Raw genomic sequence first — 25,424 nt, 5'->3', positions numbered from 1 at the left:
TGGATCTAGCAAAATAAAATACCAGTCAACTCCATAGAATTAGTGGTGGTAAAATCGACTATTTAGAGCATAGTCTCATAATTACAGTAGGGATCTCTGAATCTTTTAAAAGACAACAAAAAGAGGACCCAGCAAACCTTCAGCCAATTTGCATAGTCACTCAAGATACCATCGGATGGACCACCTTATTGTCTATAAGGACACTCAAACTCGTTGTGCTACAAAAAATGTAATTGTTGCTGCAATAAATGTAATGTAGCACTACATATAAAACAATGTTTTTATAAATATCTTACAAACTAGATAGTTAAGATTTTTTTATTTTAATTTGTTAAAATAATTTGAATAAAAAACTATGTTTTAAAATTTTGGTACCACCAACGACCGGCTTCGCATACTATAATTTGCTATGCATCTTCAGGTGTTACGGTACCTGGTAAATTAAATGATGCCGGTACAAGAATTATTAATTAGTTAAAAAAAATCTAGTAGACAACAAAAAAACTAATTTTTTAATTTTTTTGCCAGTTCTTCTCCTATAAGTGATGTAGTATCACTAAGTGCCCTTTTTTTAAATTAAATGAGTGTTTTGTCTTTTTGATTGTGTTCTGTTTTTCCCTAAGTCTTTTAATTTTAATATATTTTGACATCACAATCTTTCTGCCAAAACAGAAACCAAATTAATTTATCATAATTTTGATAATTACAAGTTGGAGTTATTGCTTACCCACAAATTATACATCTACCTTCATTTATTGTCATATAGCTGTCTATTTTAATAAAAAATTCAATAAATTAACAAACATTTCCAAAATATACTTATTGAATATATGTAAATAACTTTTAAATAATATAACACATCACATTCTTTTTTACAAACAATTACACAATACCTATTTCCTATATTATTTGTTAGTATTTCTCCCCTTAAAAACTTCCCCTCTAATTGTCAAACAGTTACAATAAAACCGATGATCACCCATCACAAGCTAAACCAGGATAGTTTGAACTATGTTTTCTAAATCACTGATTAATAGTTCTTGTACCGGCATCATTTAATTTACCAGGTACCGTAGAAATGAAGATGAATAGTAAATTGTAGTATGCGAAACTGCATATGCAAGAAATATTGCAAGAAACTATGCAAGAAACATTGATAATGAAGGTTATAATAAAATCCTCATTGGACATGGATATATATGATAAATTTCAATTGTGTAATAGATAAAATTTTGTCAAATATGAATATATAAATATGGCTACCTGGACTTACGTTAGAGAAAACTATAATGGCTACAAAAACTACCAACTTAATTAGAGAAATTTTAGAGCTGAAAAAGAATATTTTATGGTAAATGTAGTATATATATATTATTTATAACTCTAAACATTTTTACTTTCTTACCACTTTCTAAAATTTCTCTGCAACTCCTTGGATAGGTATTTTCAGTTTCGGACAATGTTCTTACTGGATTTAAGCGACAAAACGATATTTGGCTTTTACCAACTAGGTACTTGCACTGATCAAATACATTTTTTAAAGTGTTTTCATATTCCTGTAAACTATTTACTCTATCGATTGCAAATGAAAACTTCATGGGAACCTGTACGTACTCTTCTTTGGTACCTACAAAAGAAAGATAAACCTAAATAGCAATAAAACAAGCAAAATGAGTATGCTGATTAACGTTATACATAATCTTAACTGTCTTTCCTTTTATACATATTTCTATTTGGGTGACTTAAATGATAAAATATGTTTTGTAGTAATGGATATTGGAAAATTTGTAAGAATAATGGAAAAGAAGCTCATGCAAACTATGCTAAATTTATCCAAGAATACAAGTTCACCATATCTCAATATAGAAACGAAGGAACAAAGAAATGATTATATATAAAAACCGAAATAGATCACATTCGACTAAAACTTGGTTACCTCCTGATCAGCAGTTTCTTACCACTATATTTACACACGCCTCTCTGTAGTTGTACCTTTAATTATAATATTAATTGTTAAGGGTAGAACTTACCTAAAGGGACTAAAGTTGGATTTTCAGTCCATTTAAAACGAATAGAGGCGAGCAATAGAGCCCATATTTAGCTTGACAGGTATAGATACATACAAATGCCTATACTGCGAATACTCTGATTCTTACACACACATACACACACACTTTACCCATAGAATGCTAAATTGTAGTCGATGGACAGTGGAAAGAAACATAATGTATAGAAAAACAGGTATGACCCCTGTGGCTGTGAGAGAGATGACGTGAAATGGCGGAAAATAAGTTTGGATAGAATAATGTACACAATTACATCCGAGCAGTCATTAAGAAGAACGAAGAAGAAGAGAAACATCAGCCGGACCAACGGCAGTCAACTGCGCACAAGCAGGAGAGGGTGATTTTAGTTGAGAGGCAGGATAACAGGAAGGCATCCGATTGTTGAACCTTCTTGGTTCGGATGTACTTCTCTACTCTGAATCCAATACACGCCAGCCATCATTAGGGATGGGTTAACTTGATTAATTTTCACCCTAAGAAAAGCAAAAAAAGCTTGAGAGCTTTAGCACAATCCTACACCAGATAGCGCCAATTCATCCACAAACACACCGTATGTGTGAAATCACTAGTTTAAATAATGATCAGATATTCAGCACGTACAAAAAAAATTCAGTTCAGCTATGACTTATAGCAGGTAAAACTTCGTGACCTAATTTATAAAGAAAAAAGAGCAGATATTGGTTAGTAGATAGTACAGCTGGACGAAAATATAAATTCGATCCCTATTAAGAGAGAAGTTAGACAATAAACGTACATGTGTATGCCCAGGGTCAAATGATAGAACAGGTAAATTCCATAAAATATTTGGAAGCAAATATCAACAGTCAGTGTAATCCAAAAAAGAAATACTATCAAGAATCGAACAAGCAAGGAAAACATTCATGAGCACGAAAACATTTTTTACAAGATCAGACCTTAGTCTGCAGCTTAGAATCCGAATGATTAGATGTTACATTTTTTCTGTCTTACTGTATGGCTGTGAAAGTTGGACAATGGACTCTGAAATAGAAAAAAAAAAAATAGATGCCTTTGAGATGTATATATACAAACGAATGTTGAGAATTCCATGGATAAAAAGAGTTACTAATATTGAGGTACTTCGTCGAATGTGTAAACAAAAAGAATTACTAAGAATAATCAAAAAGAGGAAAATGCAATACTTGGGTCATGTGTTGAGACGCGAAAGATACGAATTACTTCAAGTTATACTGAAAGGAAAAGTACAGGGCAAAAGATCAGTAGGAAGATGCCAGAACTCATGGCTGAAAGACCTGAGGAGATGGTTCGACCGCTCATCCGCAGAAATCTTTCGCGCAGCAGATTCCAAAACCACAATTGCCATTTGGATCGCCAACCTTTGAAAGGAGACGGCGCCATGAGAAGAAGAAGAAGAATCAACGCCTAGAAGACGTCTTTAAAATTAGAAATTATTCAACATACGTCATCAATGTTAATTGTAATAAGATAAACCACCAAAAATTCGCTAACGACGTGATTTACTGAGCACATTTGAGAAAGTACACATCATGATAGAGGAACTCGTAGACAGCTCCCAATACGTCAGCCTAAAAATGAAAATGACAAAAACAAAAATAATGACAAACATGACGACCTCAGACGTAATCTATAAATGGCAGTGAGATAGGACAAGTGTAGGGATGTATCTATCTAGGTCAATTTCGTAAACTTGAAAAAGAGAACCAAATAACGGAAATCACTAGAAGAGCAATAAGACACAATACACCACAATACTTAAAGAATTGTCCAATGAGTTCATTTTTTCTTTTATGACATGTGAATATTTAACTTGGACAATTACGACATCAATTACAAAGAAGGATTGAGCAAACCAGAACAGCATTTACTAATATGAGAACCTTGCTAAGCAACAGCAGCCTTAACTTAACGCTTCAATATCGCTTTGTAAAATGTTACATTTACTCCATACTGCTATATGGTGTAAAAACCTAGACCATAAATGCCAATGTGATGAACCGATTGAAGGCCTTTAAAATGTGGGTATTTAGAAGACTACTTAAAATTATCTGGACAGATCACACAACAAATTGCGAATAATAAAATGGAATGGGCAGAGAACGAGAATTGCTGCCAATAATAAAAAGAAGAAAAACTGCTTACCTGGGTCATATATTTCGAAATTCCAAGTACCAGTTCTTAAAGCTTATTATGGAAGGGATAAGATAGAAGGAAAATGGAGCATCGGAAGAAAGAAATACTTATGGCTTAAAAATATAAGGGATTGGACAAACCTCGATGCCTATGCACTCTTTAGAGCCACACAAGATCAAGAGGAGTATGACAGAATTGTCGCCAACATCCACTAATTGGATAGGGCACCATAAGAAGAAGAAGAACCTAGACAATCAACAAAGCAAATTTGAATAAACTAGCCATCACACTAAGAAAAAAAGAACTGTGAGATAAAGATAGGAACGACTGAGCAAGTTTAAAAACAAAAGTCGAGGGTATTACAACAAAAATTTGCCAAACTCAAATGGAGCTTCGTTAATTACGAATGCATGAGTATGGGTACATGGTCTAAAATAAAAAGATGAAACAAATTAAAAGTATCTTGCTCAGGTTTACATAGACATCCGCTTGTTAAAAATCAACAAAAATTTGATGTACATCTTTGTTGTATTCCCAATTCTTTTTTAAAATTTGGCGCAAGATGAATATCTGGTCTATTGTTAAATTAACCTCCTCACTGTTAATCACTTATTCTCACATTATTGGTTCTGCGTACAGAATTAATTTTCTCAGTATAATAATCGACACAACTTTGTCGGTTAATGATAATACCCTATAATACTTACATACATGTTTGTCTCGCTTTTTGCGGACGGGTACTATGTGCTTTTTACGTTATTCTATTAGTATTTATTTTCTTTGTCATATTTTATTTATCAGGTGTATTTATATGTAAAGTTGTTTTCCATCTTTCTTAATCAGATCCGCATGGATGCCATCCTGGCCTAAGTTTTTTTTTATTTCTTACTGCCAGTAGTGCTACCTTTACTTATGTAACAATAAAACACTGAAAACTTTGTTTTCAAAACTTCCACAAAATTTATTTTAAATTCTTATCACTACAGCTGTTTCGGCTAATTGCCTTTCTCAAGTCATCTGTTTTTGGCATGGGTTTACACTTTATAGTATCTAATGAAATAGGTTGAGGAGGGGAGAACTGTTTGTCTCAAGCTGGTCATTCAGAATTATATCTGTGTTTTTTAATTTGTTGATTTCCATAGATTCTAACAAAGATAGCTTAAGGCCTTTATTTTGAATGTGTAGAATTTTAAATTCGTCATTAAAAGAATGATTATGATCTAGAAGGTGAAGTGCGTATGTAGAATCTGTTTTTCTATTATTGAAAGCCCTTTTATGTTCAGCTATTCGTTTATTAAAATTTCTAATTGTTTGACCAATGTAAGTTTTTGGGCAGTCGCCACATTTAAGTTTGTACACACCACTGTGTAAGTGTTTTTTATGTTGGCTCTTGTTGTTTTTAATATATTTGCCTAGGTTGTTATTTGTTCTGAAAGCTGGTGTTATTCCTTTCTTTTTTATGTGTTTGGCTATTTTTGTTGATATTTTGCCTGTATATGTAATCGAGCAGAAGGTACTGGGTTTTTTCTATGGTGGTGGAAATACTAAGTTCAGGGCTCTCTTGTGTAGTTTTTGATTTAACATTTTATTAATTGTTTGTTCGTTGTATCCATTGTTTACTGCTATTTGCTTAATGATATTTAATTCTGTCTTAAAATTGTATTTTGACATGGGAATTGCTGTTAATCTATGTAACATACTATGGTAGGCTGCCAGTTTATGTTGTGTGGGATGGGATGATAAATTGTGAATAGTCGTGTCAGTATGGGTAGGTTTATGAAATATGGAGAACAAAGTTTTCAGTGTTTTATTGTTACATAAAATAAATTTCCATCAAATAACGGTCGAATCCATCAACTACCTTTACTGCTTCAAGCGCTGGTAACGCTATTTTGAGTTCTGCTAAGCGGTACTCTTTTGTTCATAATATGTTACTATTGAGTGGTCAATATTTGACAATTGCATGAAATGCTCTCTTCATTATTAGCTTTTATCCGTATTTTCGATGATCCGACTGTCATAGATGAGACGTTGTCCTCTACCATCTTTTATCAATTTTGGACAATGTATTTAATTGCCCTTTAGTGTTTTAATAAAACTGTCTAGATTGACCGGGTCTGTGGTTGCTTTCAGCTTTCTTTATCCAATTGCCTAGGTATTATTTTGTCTTCCTTCTTCAACACTTTTCTCGTTTATGTTTTAATTATTGGTTAGCTTCTCTATTCTGATCTGTCTGTCTTAGTAATAGCTCAATCTTTGTTCGTTTTTAGCTTTAAACTTTGTTTACATTCCTAGTTGATTCACTTTTTTCGCGTTTTTTATCTTTTTGCATTTTTTCAATGACATATTGTATATTTAATTTAAATATTAACACAATGGTCAGCCATGTTAATATTACTTCAAATATTTTTTCCTTATGGATAGGACCACCATTGAATTACTTAAAAACATTGACAAAATGACACGAGTTATAGTACAATGAACGCTAGAATCCAATATATTCGACCACGCGAATTCAATAAGAAGTTACCGCATATCAGCACCGTATATTCCGGAGCCTTACATCATCAATAAAACATTGGAATTATTCTAAATAAACCATTGTAAAACCTCCTTTTTTTTAGTCTGGACATTAATGTTATAATAATCTGTTATATTTGTATTTGAAGTTAGAATAATATATTTTGAGTTGTAACTAAAATCTTTGCTAGTGTAAATAAAAGTTTATTGTGAGTGTTCGTGCTTTTTAAAAAAAGCGTTTTTCAAAAGAACATTCACAATTGGCGCAGAGTCAGTAAGGAAGTTGAAGAGTCTTTACTCTTCACTTTTAAGTGTTTATCCACTATTTCAAGAACAAGCCCTAAGAAAACCGCCTGCATATCAGCATCATCTTTATCTTGTAAGCGAATTTTATTACTTAGAAATAAGAAGATATATATTAATGAAAACGATTTTTATATCAGACTCCTCTGAGTTCTTAGATGATTTGAGTTATATTTAGAAGCTAATTTAAACAAAAAATTAAATAACTGCTAAAAGATAGATTTAATAAAAAGAATAAATAATTTAAGAGTATCACCTATAAATATAGATAATTTTAAAAATAATTTAAAAATATCACATATAAATATAAATAATTCTCAAAAATATGGCAGTTCCACAATTTGACGTAAAAAATGTATGCATTCTTCCAAATTTTGACGGAAATCCAAATGAACTACATGAATTTCTTAAAGTTTCGACATTACTTTTAAACCATTATAATGATAGACTTAATGCAGTTAATATACAAAATCAATTTTTGCTTCACGGTATTATAAGTAAATTAACAGGTAGAGCAAAAGAAGTAATATCTGCATATACATGTGAAACTTGGGATGAAATAAAAAATACATTAATTGAAAATTTTGGAGATCGGAGAAATGAAAACTCGTTTACAAGGGACCTAGTAAATTTGAGACAAAGCTTAACAGAATCTATCATGCATTTTTACGAAAAAATAATGGGACTTTTAAGCTGTATTAACAATTATATAGAATTACATACTATAAATGCTGATATAAAAAGAAGCAAACAAAAATTTTTCCATCAACAAGCTCTCACAACATTTCTAGCATAGATACGAGAACCAATGGGTTCCGTTATTAGAGCAATCAGACCAGGAATTTTAGCAACAGCAATATATGTGCAAGAAGAAAGTAATATACGATATCTTTAAAAAAATCAGATAACTCAATCCACAACATCAGGAAGAAATAAAAATTACCAAGAACGTCGACCGCAAAGAACAACTCATCAAGTACTTATCCAAAAACCATTTTATCAACAGCCAAATTTTGCATCTCCTCAATGGCAGCAACCGGTTAGGCAATTCTACTGACAGAACCAGTTCCAACAGCTACTCCGACAGCCAAACTTCAACCAATTTAGACAAAATTCAAATTATTTACCATTCAGATCCCAGAACCAGTCAAATGTATGGGTACCCAAACCGGGACAATCACAGCAGCCTAGACCGAGACCTATAAGTGGAATATCAGGTACTACAAACAAGGGCCGCCAAAACTTCACACCAAACTACCGAGCACAGCCAAAGTTTACTGTCGAAGAATTATACAATATACAATGCCAAGCAGATAGGGAAGAAGATATTGTTAACTACCAGGACTATGAATCTGATTACGAGAATTTCCAAGATGTTTACGATAATCAACAACCAGAGTACGAAGAAGGTGTAAATTTTCCAGGGACCCAGGCGAAGCAGCCGAAACCTAATAGAGCTCAATTCATTTTCAGATAAAAAGAACCTCCCCTATATCGAAATTTCTAAACCTTCTTTACGATTTCTTATCGATACAGGATGCACAAAAGCTTTTCTTTATCCAGAAATAGATTCTTCCTATTTTCCAAATTACATAAAACATGAACCTTTCATTGTTACATCGATTTTTCAAAATTATTCACAAAATATTGTGCGGAAATTTCTTTATTTCCAGAATTTAATTCTGACAACAAGATGAAATTGTATCTGTTTAAATTCCACAAAACTTTTGATGGACTTATTGGCCTTGACAATTTAAAAATCTGTGAAGCTCAATTTAATTTTCCTAAATCACTTCTAGTTACAAAAAATTCTACAATCCCTATTAAATCTTATGAAACAAATAAAACGCAATTTTATTTTATTTACTGGGAACCAAATTCCATTATCCAAGTTAAAGTTTCAGTAAAGGAAAAAATGGAACTATCATTATCCCCAGACAAACTTTATAAGACGTCGTAGTACGAGAATCTCGTAGCAACGCCGAAAACCATCTTTATTCGACCGAAATTGCCAACTTTACGTCAGAACCTATTCATCTTTCCCTTAGGGAACCACTTGATACTAAGGAAATATACATCGAAGATTTTCATATATATTTCATGTAAACAACCGTCGGACCAGGATACAGGCAAGATATCGACGATTTTATTAAAACCGAACATCTTAACCAAGAAGAAGAGGAACAAGTTCGCCGCCTATGCCGAAAATTCTTTGATATATTTCACCAACCAGACACTTCTCTAAGCTTTACTAACGAAGTTAAACACCATATCAAAACCAAAGATAAAGAACCAGTATAATACGAAATCATACCGGTACCCATATTTACATAAGGAAGAAGTAAAGAAACAAATATCTTCAATGTTAGATCAAGGCATCATTAGACCGAGCCAATTACCATGGTCATCACCCATATGGATCGTGCCAAAAAAACTAGATTCCTCCGGTAAAATCAAGTGAAGAATAGTGGTATATTATAGGAAGGTCAACGAGAAAACAATAGAAGACCGATATAAGATTCCTCGTATTACCGATATTCTTGACAAATTTAGACGACGCCAGTATTTTACTACCCTTGATCTAGCGAGCGTATTTCATCAAATTGAGATGGCTGAAGAAGACTTTGTCCCAAAACAGCATTTAATGTTGAAAATCGAGACTACGAATATGTAAGAATGCCATTTTGACTTAAGAATGCTCCCTCTACGTTAAAACGCATGATGGACAAAGTATTAAAAGGACTCCAAGAAGAGATCTGTCTTGTCTACATGGACGACACTGCAAGAACACATTGTTAATCTCACAAAGGTATTTTAACAACTAAGAGAAGTCCGATTAGAAGTCCGTCGATAAATGCGAGCTTTTAAAAAAGAAAGTTAAAATAGAAGCGATTGAAAAATACCCAATTCCGAAAACAGCAAAGGAAATAAGAGGATTTTTTGGACTCCTAGGATACCACAGGAAGTTTACTCGAGATTTTGCAAAAATCACCAAACCTTTTTACAAACTGCTTGAAAAAGGATGCTAAAATCAAACATACAACCAAATTTATAGAATGCTTTAACGCATGCAAAAAATTATTAATGAGCCGTTATTGCAATACCCTGATTTTTTTAAACCATTTACCCTCACAGCAGCAACAGATGCCAGCAATTACGCCATTGGAGCAGTACTTTCCCAAAGACCAGTTGGCAGTGATAAACCGATCGCATTCGCTTCCAAAACAATAAATGAAACAGAAACCAACTACTCAACAATAGAAAAGGAAATGTTAGTATGGGCAACTAAGTATTTCCGACCTTACTTATTTGAAAGAAAATTTTAAATACTTTCAGATCACCGCCTCTTGCAATACCTGTTTTCCCTAAAGGAACCGAACTTCAAATTAGTACGTTGGAAACTAAAATTAGAAGAATTTGAACGAGTTAATTTACAAAAAAGGCAAAGTCAACACCATCGCAGATGCATTGTCTCGAATTGAAATACACACAAAAGAAATTAATTCACATTAAGGAAGTTTTTGATGATTTAGGCAACATGGAAAATGATGGATGGTCAACATATAATAATCCAGATGAAGATCGAATAGTCAACGAGATTGTAATGAAAAAAGCAAATCAATTAATCCCAGAAAATATCCCAGATGATATGGCTGAAACAAAAGATCAAAACAGACAAAGACGGAAATGAAACAAGACATACAGCAGTAGAAAATCCAGTTCTTGACATACCTATTTTAGAAAAGCCACTTAACTGTTACAATAACCAAATTATTATCAAAACCGTCCACTACAGCCCACGACCTCCAGCAATTGTTCAAACTTTTCCTAATAAAAAGCGTTATCATATCCAACTATCGAAAGACTAGTTACAAGGCGATACTATAAATTTTTTCAAGAAGCATCTCAACCCGAAAAAGAAGTTTGCGAATTTATTTGAAAATGAAGAAAAAGTCTTTGTAAAAATTTTAGAAAAACGTTTAAAAATAACGCATACGACCTTGTAAAATGTAATCTTTTATTAAAAGATGTTAACACCGAAGAAAAACAAAAGGATTTTATAACAAGCCATCATGTAGGAAAAACTAACCATAGAGAAATAGCTGAAACAGAAAACCAAATAAGAAAACAATATTACTGGCTTAATATGAAGAAAAACATAGATGTCATAAACTTCTGCGATATATGCCAAAAAAAAAACTATGACAAAATTCCTCCAAAGCCAAAATTTATGGTTACACCAACTCCTACTAAACCACTAGAAATAGTTCACATCGATTTATTTCAGGGCAATGAACAGAAATTTCTAACCATAATAGACGCATTTTCGAAGTATGGACAAGCCTACCCAATAGATGGAGGAAATGCCATCAATGTACTCAACGCTCTATTAATTTTTGTAACACACCATGTAATCCCAACAATGATAGTAGTCGATAATGGTAGACAATTCAAAAATGGGGTAATACAAGAATTTATCGACTCACATAAAATCTCAATCCAATATACAACGCCAGAGAATCCGCAATCCAACGGGATGATTGAGAGGTTTCATTCTACACTAACTGAACATTTTTGGATCCTAAGAAACACTTAAGCAAAGTTATCGATAAAAGAACAAGTGCTATACGCTATAATTGGGTATAATAATTCTATACATTCAGCAACTAAGTTAAGACATATTGATATCCCAAACTGACATATCGACGCAAGAGATCCATTTGACGTTGATATAAAGAAAATAATACTAAATAATTTATGTACAAAATCATAGAAAGATAACACAAGAACTATACAAGGAAGTTAACTGGCATATACAAGAATACAAAGAGAAAGTAATCAAAAACAGAAACGAATCGAGACAAGTTCTCATTACGTATAAACCAAGCACAAAGATTTATACCCGGAAAACAGTGACCAGAAACAAATTACTTCTGCGATATTTTTGAAAACATATAAAAGAAAATAACAAAGTGACTGTTTTACTTAACTTAATCAGTAGAACCCATTTGTACCTTTCGGTGTTGGGCAGTTTACAATACAATTCATTAAATTACAATATTTGACAGTGTTCTGAGGTGTCCTAGCTCTTAACGAACTTTCTCCATTCCTTCCTATTGGATGCCATCTGTGTTGCTTCCTGCCAAGTCTTACCCTTACTCTGCAGTATCTGCGATATGTCACTGTTCCATTCTTTAATGGGTCTTTTTCTTCTGTTCGTCATTATTGGTTTGGCGTCCCACACTCTTTTTACTTGTCTATTATTGTCCATCCGGGTTAGATGTCCTAACCATGCCAATTTTTTCTCCTTGATTGGCTCGAGTATCGGTTTAATTTTGAGTCTTTCTCTTATTTCTTTATTTCTGATTCTATAAGTTCTTTTTACTCCTATCGTTCTTCTGAGGTATTTCATCTCTGATGCCTGAATTCTGCACTGATGTCTTTTGTTTAATATCCAATTTTCTGTAGGTCTATATATTGTTTTGTATATTGTCATCTTGGTCTTTGTTGATATTTCTTTGTTATTAAGGAATCCTCTATTTAGTGCTTGGAATAGTTTTCCTGTGTTTTCCATTCTGTTGTTAAGATCATCCTCGATATCTCCTTTGTTGTTGATTACTGTTCCTAAGTATTTGTATGAATTTGTCTGTATTACTTTTTGTTGGTCTATCATTACTTCTATTTGATCTTCCGTCCCTTGTTTCCTTGATATTTTCATTATTTGACTCTTCTCTTTGTTTACGTTTAAGTTGTATTTGGTTGCTTCTAGGTTCCATTTCTCTAAGTTGTATTTCAGTTTTTCTGCAGTTTCCGCAATTAATACTATGTCGTCTGCAAATATACACATCTCAGCATTTATCATTTGCATTTTGTTCCAACCAATGCAGTATTTCTTGAATGTTTTCTTACATTCTTTCACTATCTCATCTATTTTATTTATGAATAGTACTGGGCTGAGACTTCCCCCTTGTCTAACTCCTTGGGTTGTTTCAAATGGTTCTGACTGTATATTTAACATTCTTACTGTATTTGTTGTGTGAAAGTGACTGTTAATACATCAAAAGCCACAGTTCATAAGAAAAATATAAAACATCAACCTAAGTCAATTACTGATTTTGAACATTCCCCACAAAATTATCCTGACCATCGGAAAGGAATTGAAAACCAAGGACCTGAAAGACAACTCAGGAATAATTTTCCTTAATCTGGAATAAGCAAAGATTTACATTACTAATACACAATCAAAAAATAATAAGTAAGAAACATAATATCAACTAGAATCTCAATAGATTTATTTTTGACAATAACCAATAATCATTTCAAGCAAGGAATATTCTGGACCAATTAAATTTAACACGAGACTAGAGACAATTAACCCAAAATCGTGGAACCATAGACGTAACCATTTAGGACAACTCATTTATAATATATCTTTACTAAAATTATCTGGCTTATCTATGTTACAGGTTTAAAATTCTAGCAACTAAACTCCAGAAGAAGCCAATGCAAAAGTTTTGTTCGTCCCTCACAAAACTTCTTCAAGGGATGGAGTAGTTATAGTACAATGACCGCTAAAATCCAGTATATTCGATCACGCGAATTCAATAAGAAGTTACCGCATATAAGCACCGAATATTCCGGAGCCTTACAACATTAATTATTGCGACTTACTAAACAGCAAATTCAGCAAGTGGAACTATTATAAATAAAGCATTGTAAAACCTCCTTTTTTAGTGTGACATTAATGTAATAATAATCTGTTATATTTGCAGTTGAAGTTTGCATAATATATTTTAAGTTGTAACTAAAATCTTTGCTAGGGTAAATGAAAGTTTATTTTGATTGTTCGTGCTTTTTAAAAAAGTGTTGTTCAAAAGAACATTCATAATTCGCGTATCAAAATCAGAAAAGTAGAAGTATATTAACATTGAAATGCATTTATAAAAAGGCAAAATAGTAAAAAATTATGGTTTTAAAATAAAATAATTAAAATAAATTAACCTGAGATTAAATTATGGGAAAATTGAAGAGCAGTTGGGTCTGTTAATCCTTGTGTTTATGTTTCCAACAAAGATATAAAGATATAAAAGATTTATGGACTTAAATCGTAGGAATAGTAAGTTTTAACTAATATATTTGAGATGTAGATATTTACTAATTTATAAAACTAAGGCAATAATAATTAGGTAGTGCTTTCGAGTATCGAAATTATACTCAAAGCTGACTCAGATTTGTAATGTCGTATAATTTTAACGGTAGTGTGTATATACGTATCAAAAATAGTAGATTTAGGTTAAAATTAATGGCGAATAACAGTTTTACCTAGATCATCGTCCTCATTTTGCGGATAAAGAAATCTTCCCAAGTCATTTTTCCACGAGTTAGCCCTACCTTCTACCTTGACATCTAATAGTTTTGTAAATTTTACATTAACAGGTTCTGCAGCTGATACCTGAAATTAAAATATAATTATAAATTTAAAACGGTTCTAATTATATGAGAGATTAAAAATAAACCGTAAACAGATTTGACAGAAAACATTTTATATAATAGTGCTTTTTGTGGAATAGTCCAGGATATGACGGTAAAAATAGTAGAAATCCTTTAAATTTTTTACATACATCGATTTGTTTGCAGGTAGTTCCATGGTAGTTTAAAAATGGATTAGCCCATTAGTTCCTAGCGTTACTATTATGTAACGGCAAAGTGGTGCCATCTAAATAGATCCTCTATCGCCTACGTCACAAATTTTCAGTTGAAAACAAGTTATTTCATGTCCGAAGGTACTAGTGTTTACATCATGTTTACATGTTTACATTACTTACAATTTGAGGAAACGTCAGCTACTTGCCGATGCAGAAGTTAGAACTGCTGATAGAATTGTACTAGTAGAAGAAATTCCTATTCAACAGTCAGAATCGACAGAAGGTAACATTTATTTGACAAATGTTATCGATATTACATAACATTCTTATATGGTATATCCAAAAGATTATGATCCACATATAACGAAAAACAATTTTTTGAGTCGGATTATTCACTGTTTGAAAACAAAGCAGTTGTTAATATTCATAGATAAAGAAATCGTTTTATTCCTGGTACAGGAAACAAACCAATATACTACTTTCAAGAACCTACAAAACCCAGAAGTCTCGCCAGAGGAAATGGAATGTTTCATTGCTATATTGATTCTTAGTGGTTATAATAACATTACCAGCAAGCATATAGATTAGAAGCAAAGTCTTGACTCCAGAAACGAACTTGTATATAATGCTATGAGACGCAACAGATTTGAGCAAATTTAGTAATAAGCTCTGAAAATTCAGGCATTTATAAATAAGGAAAAGAACCGATTCAGAAAGTATTTTGTTCCTAAAAAAGATCTGGCTTTCGACGAAAGTATGGTCAAATACTACGGTAAATACAGCTGCAAGCAATTTTTAAGAGCCAAACCCATACGATTTGGTTATAAAGTCTGGTGTCTAAATACAGTGATGGGCTATTTGATTGGTTTCGAGATATATTAAGGAAAATCTGTAAATCAATAATGATATTGACAAAAAAAATTTGGGAAAGGCGGCAGCACCACTGGTGAAAATGATAGAAGAACTACCTGATAATCGGAAATCTTTTTGATTCTTATTTTACTTTAACAATTTATTTACTACCTTCAGTTTATTGTCTTATTTGCGTTTAGAAGGATACGAAGACATGGGGACTATAAGGGAAAACCGTTTACCTAGAGGCTGTCTTTTATTAGCTAAAAAAAAATATTCAGAAAAAGGAAAGGGGATACTATGAAATTAATATTATTAAGATGGATGCTGTACTAGTAGCTAAGTGGGTCGATAATTCCGTAGTTTGAAATTGCTTCAAATAGATATGGCATCAATCCAATAAAAAAATCTTAGATGTTATTTGCAAAAGGAAAAAAACACATACAAGTTAGCAGACCAGCAGTACTTACAGAGTACAACAAAAAAACTGGTGGTGGTAATCGAATGGATTAGAATTTTGGACAATACAGGATTCAAATTAGAAACAAAAATGATACTGGGCATTGTTTACATAGCTTATTGATGTTTCAGTCAATAACGCGTGGTGTTTTTATAGAAAATCGAACAATTCTCAGATATGCCAAATCGACTTTCGAAGGGCTATCGTGCAAGATTAGTTGAAGAAATATTTGTTATCTCCCAAAGGCACTGGTACGACCCCATCTCTATCTTCTAATGAGTAAAGAGTAGCCGATGAAATTAGTAATGATAGGATGGAACACCTAGTTGATAAAATTTCAAACGACAATAGAAGACGTTGTGCTAAAAGATTTAACAACAGTTTAAAACGCACGAAGTGTAAAAAATGTAACTTAGGTATCTATATTGATTGTTTCGTTACCTATCAAACAAGCCAAAATGTTTAAATTCCTTTTTCATCATTTTCAGTTTTTAAGTAAATAGTTTTACAGTAACTGTTTACAGATATATTTAGTATTTTTTTCACCCATTAGCTTCTATCGTTACATATATGTAACATCATATACTGAGTGATTTATAAATCCGAATGTGAATATTCATTTATTTTTATGTTTTTTAATAAAACTGCTCTCAAAAAAATATTAGCATCACATTAAAAACTTCCCAAAAATAATCTGGCCACTAATGGGTTAAAAATCAAAATGTACCCTATTTAAAAATATGTGCTTGTCCTCTGGGAGTGTTTACCACACCAATTCGAGTGTGGAAAAAGTTTATAAAAAAAATTAATGTATTTATAACAATAGTACATTTTAAGACAAAAATATTCCTTTGAGGTTTTTCCTTTTTTTTTTAAAGAGCTTTTTTGAAAAATCAATATTTTTTAAAGTTCTCCGTGACTACAAGTTCACAAATTACACTTCAAAAAGGCATGTTTTAAACAGTTTTTCGCGAATAACTGTAAAAATTCAAATTTTATTTAAAAAACTCTTTAATATAAAATGAGGTTTATAAAACAAAGAAACTGATTTTTTATTATTCCCGTAAACTTATATTAACAAAGGTATGGCTGTTAAACTGCAGACTATTATTCATCAAATACAAAAATTTATATGCTCTTAATAAGCTCAAACAATACATTTTTCATGGCAAAATTTATGAAAACGCTTTAAAAGATCTTTGAAAAAAAATTTAAAATGACCACGGTAAAAGTTATTTGCATGAAAATTAAGGTAATTTCTAACAAAAATAAAGTCCATTTATATTTTTTGTGACGCAAAAACTAACAAACTTCCCCCTGCCAAAATCACTCATTGTTCATTAAAAATTTACTTCATTCATTTATGAACATTACATTTTGTAAGTTTAACTGGTTTAAAAGGTTAAGTTTAAGTTTAAGTAAAAATCCGACTTTAAAATGAAGACACCATTTTCGAAATTTTTCAAAAAATTTTTTACAACTCCTCAACTAAAAAGGATACAAAAACAGCTTTGTTTTCTATTGAAGATTTTGATTTTTTTGTTTCTATAAACTAAATATTAAACGAGATATGATTGTCTTAAGGTTGTGTTATGATGCTTTTAGCACTATATTTAAGCTCTTTCAGCACAACCCTTTTTAAAACAAAGGGCTTGATATAAACCATTTTGTAGCTTTTAAAATAAATTACAAAGTTGTGTACAATAAGTTTTTATTTAAATTGTTTATAGTACTTACTTTTTCAGGCAGAAAAACACAGTCACCAAATTTGACACATATTAAGAGAAGAACCACAAACGAGATCATTGTGATTATTTAAAATAAAATCAAATGTTTTGGCTATTTATAAGTTTGATTATACAGGAAAAGAGTGTCACAATTTACAATTATTATCCTTTAACACCCACTAATAAGTTTGTGGGTTTTTTTATCTTGCAAAATATGCGGGAATTTTTTACAGAATGTTATTTCATTATTTTTGTGTTATCTTTAGCTGTATTAAAATTGATTAAACGTTAAAAAGACCTCTAACATATTAGATACCAGATATTTATTAAATTATCGTATTTAAAACATTTGTATATTGCCTAAAAAATAGAAATTTAAAAATAAAGTTAATTATATAAAGGGTTAAAAGAATAATAGGGTACTGGGTACAGTTGTTGGCCGGTCACTAGTGATTGGATTGGCACCATTTTCACAATAATCCGAAATATTAAGATTTTCAGAAAATATAAGAAAACAAATTTGGTTACAATAAAATTTGGTAAAATTGCTGTATATTTGGTTAAGATATCATCTCTCTCAGTTAATATTATCTAGTTGTTACGGCGTGTGTTGTTCGAAGCTTAACAGTTGCATCCAGTTTTTGTTAAAGAAGGCTATTTACGAGGTGAGTTCTCTTGGCTAATAGTACCTATTATGTATCTGGTATATTAATGTTTTAGTGCGATTTAGTGAAGTACATTGTCAGTGGTTTTAATAGTAAGGTTATGAATTTTTGGCGGTAAATTTGAGTGGCCAAGCACTGTATCTTAAATATGTCCGTAATATAATGCTGTACCTATTTTGAATTAAAATATTTATTATAATTTAGGCTTTTTTACCCTAGTTTGGTCCAAGATAGAATATTTCAAGTATTTCTTTTTATTTTTTAAGGCAATAAACAATGGTTGACCGACGCGACGGCCAATTACTAAACCACAGGATGGCCAATAACTGTAATTAGTAATTTTTGTCCAGATTCGTATTTAAAAAATTACAATTATTTGAGTTGTACAAAGTAATTTAACTTTGGACATAGGCCTCCCCTAAATGAATCCAGTGTTTTCTATTTTGCGCCACTTGCTTCCAGTTGTGTCCTCCGATCTTCTTAATGTCATCGGCCCAGAAGAAGACCACAAATAAGATGGGTCCGTATTGTAGCATTATTACTATTAAATAATTTTTATTTTTAGAATAAAAAATGCCAAATATCCGAAAAGATAAAACGTGTCACAAACAATATACAGAACAAAATCTTCAGTCTGCTTTTCAGGCCATAGAAAATGGCATGAGTCAACGAAAATCCGCTGAACAATTTATTGTGACAAGGGAAACATTTAATGGAAATACTACACTTGGTACCAATCATATTCTTTGTTTGGAGGAAGAAAATCGTTTAAAGCATTGGATCAAAACACGCCAAGATAAAGGTTTTCTACTAGGAGTGGAAGATATATAAGACTCGGTTAAAGATTTTCTTGACGAAAATCCACGTGTAACTCCTTTTACTGACAATCGGCCCGGAAGAGATTGGTATATATTATTTTTAAAGCGACACCCAGATTTAAGTAAGAGAACTCCAGAAGCGGCAACGGCAGCAAATTCAGTTGTGTCTGAAAAAGATATAAAAAAATGGTTCACTGGTGTTCAAGAATACTTGCATCGTAAAGGTTACATTGATATTTTTTAAGACCCTTTACGTGTTTTAAATGGCGATGAAACCTGCTTCCTCTTGTGTCCCAAAAATAAACGAGCGATGGCTGTAAAGCAAAGCAAAAATGTATATTAAATAGAGCATCACCCCAAAGTTAATTTGACGGTTGTGTTTATCTTTGCGGCATCTGGAAAAATCACAGCACTAATGACTATTTACCCTTATAAACGAATTTCTAGCAATCTTCTAAATTCCGTTCCACGAGAATGGGGCATAGGATGTAGCGATACACGATGAATAAAGAATGAAAACTTCTATGAATACATAGGAAACGTCTTATATAAGTACCTAGTTGCGAAAACCACTCATTTTCCATTCATTTTGTTTGTTGATGAACATAAAACTTACTTAACCATTTAAAACACTGAATTATTTTTAAAGTTACAAATGATTTTAGTAGCATTATATCCCAATGCGACCAGAATTATACAACCTGCAGATATTTCAGAATTTAAACCATTAAAGGCAAATTGGGACCGGGCAGTATTAACGCGAAAACCCGAACTCAGTAGTTACCAAAGAGAACAAAAAAAAGATAAACGAACTAATAAAAACGGAACACATTCAGAAGGAAACATGAACAGATCATTTAAATCCCTATTTGCTAGAAGCAACGATAATGAACTCCCAACACCAGAGGTGACGGCAAACGTAGGAATAAATATTGAAGAAAAAGGTACTAGAGAGCATTAGGGAAATTAAAAATCAGAAAATTACCAGTAGAGGACAGAATACCAAACGAACTCGTAAAGTCCGAAGGACCAGATCTAACCAAACAGCTACTAAACCTAATCCAAAAAATAATAGAACAAAAAATAGCCTCAAGAATGGAGATCAAACATCCTAATACCTCTCTTCTAAAAAGAAGACAAATCGGACCCAGAACATTACAGAAGAATTAATTTATTAAACGCAACACTAAAAGTAACAATTAAAGTGACAAGAAATAAATTAAATGGAATTATAACACTAGCAGAAAAACAACAATGTTTTGGATCGGAAAGATCCTGCACTGACGCTAAATTTATAATTTGGCAAATGCAAGAGAAATCATTAGAATACCGACATATCTATATTTCGTGGAACTTAAGAAGGGACCTCAAGAATCTTTATTAAAGGCAATTTATACCAAAATTCAGAAGTATTGATATTTTTCTCAATTTTCTTTCGTTGCCTGGAGTAATTGCGTTAAATCTGAGTTATGTAGTTGATTTGTAAAATGCGATTATCTCGAAAACTATTGAGTTTTGAAGTTATTAACAAGTGTATCTTTTTTTTGTTAAAATAATGTATCTTTAATATTTTTTATCACAAACGCAGGTAGCTTAAAGAGCAAAAAAGTTAAGTGCAAATCTATGCCACATATGTGGCATATGTGGCGCCCTCTATCAGCTGCATTAAATTATGCATCAAATTATAATTTCTGATGTTTAATAGTACCCAGTTATGAATTTTTATACATAAATGTTCACAAACATAAAAGTTATAGCGAAAATTAAAATTTTTAATTTCCACTTTAACACATTGTATCTTTCTTAATATCAAAATTTTATTAAAGCAGTTGGGCTTAAATAGTAATATTTTAAAGTGAAGAATCTACGGTTTCTTTTTGTAAGTAGCGTAAAGAGAAGCACACTGAGTAGTTTTGAATTTCTTATAAATTGTTTGTATTTCTTTTATATTTGGGTAAGCAGATGATCAATATTATAGGAGTGTAGAGCTGTGTAGTAGACCTGAATATATTTTTTACGTATATTCAAATATGATTTATGAATTATGTGAAAGAGATATGTTGAAAATCTGCTGCTGGTGGTTATTTTACTTGGGAAACGCCAAAAAGCGCGAATTCACGTCCCAATAACATTATACAGTGTAGGTAAAAGTTTATGGTCGATATGGTAAAATTTAACAGGATATCTAACACAGATATAAAATTATATTTTCAGCGAATAGACAAAGATAACAATCATATTTCCCCTTCTTCTCCCCTCCTTATTTCTAATAGACGCATACTGCCCATTAGTGAGACGATTAGTTCCGATCAGAGATATTTTACATATTATCTCTGGCTCCGATCCACCTTATACCTGATTAACTAGAGGTGGGTCGTTGACATTTTTATCGGAACCGTTTTTCGTAAACTAGTAACTAGTTGATTGTTTCAAATGAGCGAGTACACAAACAAACATATTGGCTATTATCGTTTATATGTATAAGTATTGAAGTGAAAGAAATTAACGAAGGATATATTTATTATTACTTAAAAAATAAATTAAACAATACAAATAGTAAACAGTAGTTACATTTACATTACATATTATTAAATCGCGAATCGTCTACATTGACATTTAAAAACATAAGTTTTTCGACTTTTCTTGTTAACCGTGTTCTTCTTTTATTTAAAATTAAACCAAATTTTGAACATGTGTTCACAAGAAACAGATTTTGTTACAATACTACAATAATTTATGCATATAGTGGTTAAGTTAGGATATAAATGGCGATGGTTTTTCCACCACTGTAATGGACAGTTTCAATCTCCGATCGAAATTTTTTGTGGGTAGTATATCATCAGACAAATACATGTCGACTTTTTTTATATCTCTCGATACAGGTGTATGTTTAGATGAGTCATGTCCAATTATTCATCAAAAATACACCATCGACTTAAGTCATCTTTATCAGTTTCTTTTTCTTGTACTGGTTGATTTTCAATAGTACAATCTTCTTTTTCTTTTTTTTATAGAAGTAACCAGCTTCTTAACTCTTTCTTTTGTTCTTTTACCTTCATTTTTATCAGAAAATCGCTGCATTTTAAATAATTATTTGTCATTTACGAATCTACGGTTTCTCACTGGTAAGCCAACTAGTTGATGGTTGATTAAAAAAAACTACGTTTTGTGTAGTAGTTTTGTTGTTGTGTATTAATTTATCTGAGAGACTACTACAAAACTAAAAACACCATGCGACTCTTTCGGGACAGTGGACAGTCGGTCTATCGACTGACATTGAGAATAAAATAACTAAGTATTCTGATTAATGAATGAGTTTCGATTTACGATTGATCTGAATTTTCGAAGGTGATGGATACTTCCATTAATGAAAATATTAGTTTAGAACAAAACAAACAAATAGATATGTACTAAACCTATGCAAAGACTCGTTTCATCCGTTTTCCATAGTTGAAGAACGAGATTTTAAAAAGTTTGCAGGGTCGATTCCTGGATATAAACCGCCAACAAGAAAAACATTGTCAGGTTCATTACTTCAGGAATGTTATATCAAAACTGATCAAATTATTAGATTACAAGTTGTTAAAGAAGTAGAAAATATCTGTATTACTACTGACCTCTCGACATCTGGAGTAACTGAGAGTTTGTCGCATTAACAGGACAATATTTAACCAAAAATTTAGAATTTAAAACGGTTTTATTAGGCTGCTGCCATTTTTCTGGAAACCACAATTCAGAAAACATCGCTTTTGAAATTAGTGAAATTATTAATCAGTTAGGTCTAAAACGAAAAGTAAATTTTGCAGTAACTGATAATGCCTCAAATATGGTCAAAGCTATTAAAGATGTTTTGGAATGAAAACATTTAAATTGTTTTGCTCATACGTTAAATTTATTGGTGGAGGACGCACTTAAATGCTGTCGTGTACAAATAGATAAAGTAAAAAGTCTTTTTTTCGACAATTCGGCAAAAAACACATTTCAAAAAAAGCACCTTATCTTCAGAAAAGCTTTTAAAGTATCAATTACAACATAACAAAGTTCCCAAACGGCCAATCCAAGACATGGAAACTAGGTAGAACTTCACCTATTACATGTTAAAAAGAATGACCGAGTTAGAAGAGGCAATCCGTTCCACATTGGTATTAGTTAATGCAGACTTAGACTTAGACCAAATCTAAATAATGAAGACTGGATTATTTGTTCTCAACTTTCCCAAATTTTACGGCCTTTTAAAGAAATAACAAGTACAATGAGTGGCCAAAAATACTTAAAGGGTGGTTCAGTGATTGTTATGGTACGCTGCCTGCAGGCATTTTATTGCATTAAAAGATTACATTATTACCGAGGGCCGAAAGTCCCTTAGAATAAACAAAAAGTTTTTTTGAATGAGTTATTTGAAATTCAAAATCACACTAAATTTTCTCTGTAACTTATTAAAATAAATATTATAGAAGTTTTCAGGGATTTTCGGCCCTCGGTAATAATGTATTCTTTCATTCTGCGTTTAAATTTTTCAAAAATATTTATTAGTTTTCTCAGGATTTGAAAAAAAAGAATGCATTTAAAAAGCATTGTCCCGAAATTTTGCGCCTACGCTCTTAACGATAAAAACGTCAACGACCCACCTCTACTCTTACCTGTGTCCCTACTTTGATTTGGTGTTTTAACCACGCGACATGAGATGTTGACAAATAATGTTGTATGAAGTTTTTTTCAATTGTGGCGTTATATGCAGTTTATTATTTTTATTGGAAATAAGGCACAATCTCACTTTAAAATAAGCGTATTTTGATGTTTAGATTTTTAATTCGGAAATCGTACTTAAAATACGAATCATTAATAAATTTTATTTATATAAAACGATTTCCAAAATGCAAATAAAAATGTTATATTACAATTATTGTAAAGTAAAATTGTGGCATATTCCCAATAAAAAACAGTAAGCTGCCATTTAAATCCATTTCGCCCAAATTTGATTATCTTAGAACATTGTTGAAATCCTAAAAAGACAAATAAAAGACAGTCAAATAAAACCAATAAGTTTGGCAACGTTACACTTCCCCTTTTTTATTAAATCCACTCATGCATGTTCGGCGATTTAAATAGCAGACCTAATATACCTCTCTCTTTTTAAACAGGTGTTTCTCACTCCACCTCACGTAAGGTCCATACCGAGCTTAAACTTTTACCTATACTGTATACATAATCGTTTCTCTTCTATCGCTAGCTGTCGAGGGATTAAATTAAGGTAATAAAACCAAATTATGCTTCACCTAATTTATTATGTAGTTTAGAAAATATTTTGTTAAGGTCAAATAATACTAAAAAAACTTATTTTTTTATTAAAAAGAATACAAAAAAAAACAGAAACTTCTATTAAATAATATAAAAAAGTAAGCAATAAGTAAAATTAAACTAATTTTCTCGCATTACGCATTATGCATTAAACGCATAATTAAGAAATACCTGTCAGTACTCATATATTTCGAAAAACAAGTTGTTAATAGCCTGTGTTTTTTTTAATAATCTTGTCTTTCAGGAATTTTGACAATACCAGTAAGTAAAGTCAATCCTAATCATCGTGCACAATACTTTCCGCTCTTTCTTGAATAAAATTCTCCTCATTTTTGGTAACATCTGAATTAGAATCTCCATTATTATAGAAATCTTCCACTTAAACTAAAAAATATGTTTCTATTTTGTGTATTAGAGTTATATAAGATTTTCATCATTTCCTCAACCCGATAAATTTTTTGGATTTCTTACATTTATGACTTTTCGCTTTTTCATACCTAAATGTAAAGGTTCTTGTAAATCGCTCATTCTTTATAGAAAATTATAACAACACAAATTAAAAACTTCTGTTATCAACACGACATGCAAATTCGGTAGTACCCACAAGGTAATGTCAAAAATAATATGTTGTATTTGAAATCATTTATTTACGAAAATAGACAAGTAGTTTTACAACCGACGAATAACTTTGATAAAATAGACCTTTCTGCATGTGCGGAGTTTGTTTTGAACCATTCCAAAAACTGCGAAACGTATAATTTAGATTTCAAGTCACATTAGATAGGACACTATATAGCGCCGTCCGCATTTTATGATACAATCTGTACAATCATAACATAAATAGCAGATCAAGAAGTTCTAGGTAAGATAACCACACCAAAATCATTATCAATGGCGTTACAACTCTTCGTGAGTCTTTGCCGTCTTTGCTTTTGTTTA

At 31.6% G+C, this 25,424-nt stretch overlaps 1 protein-coding gene across 1 annotated transcript in view; it reads right to left on the bottom strand.

Annotated features, from left to right (window-relative positions):
* The window catches only part of LOC140446793 (microfibril-associated glycoprotein 4-like), a 42,031-nt gene extending 24,243 nt beyond the window's left edge, over positions 1-17,788 (bottom strand). The window contains exons 1-3 of the mRNA XM_072539382.1: positions 17,715-17,788; positions 14,343-14,472; positions 1,406-1,627 (exon numbers count right to left, since the gene is read on the bottom strand). Of these exons, the coding sequence (XP_072395483.1) occupies positions 1,406-1,627; positions 14,343-14,472; positions 17,715-17,783 (421 nt within the window). The 5' untranslated portion in view covers positions 17,784-17,788. The remainder of the gene's footprint in view (positions 1-1,405; positions 1,628-14,342; positions 14,473-17,714) is intronic.
* Between the last annotated feature and the right edge of the window lie 7,636 nt (positions 17,789-25,424).

Source organism: Diabrotica undecimpunctata, chromosome 7 (genome assembly GCF_040954645.1).
Source record: "Diabrotica undecimpunctata isolate CICGRU chromosome 7, icDiaUnde3, whole genome shotgun sequence".
Classification (NCBI taxonomy): Eukaryota; Metazoa; Arthropoda; class Insecta; order Coleoptera; family Chrysomelidae; genus Diabrotica; species Diabrotica undecimpunctata.
The sequence above is the reverse complement of the archived record's forward strand: the minus strand, read 5'-3'. Positions and strand labels throughout refer to the sequence as shown.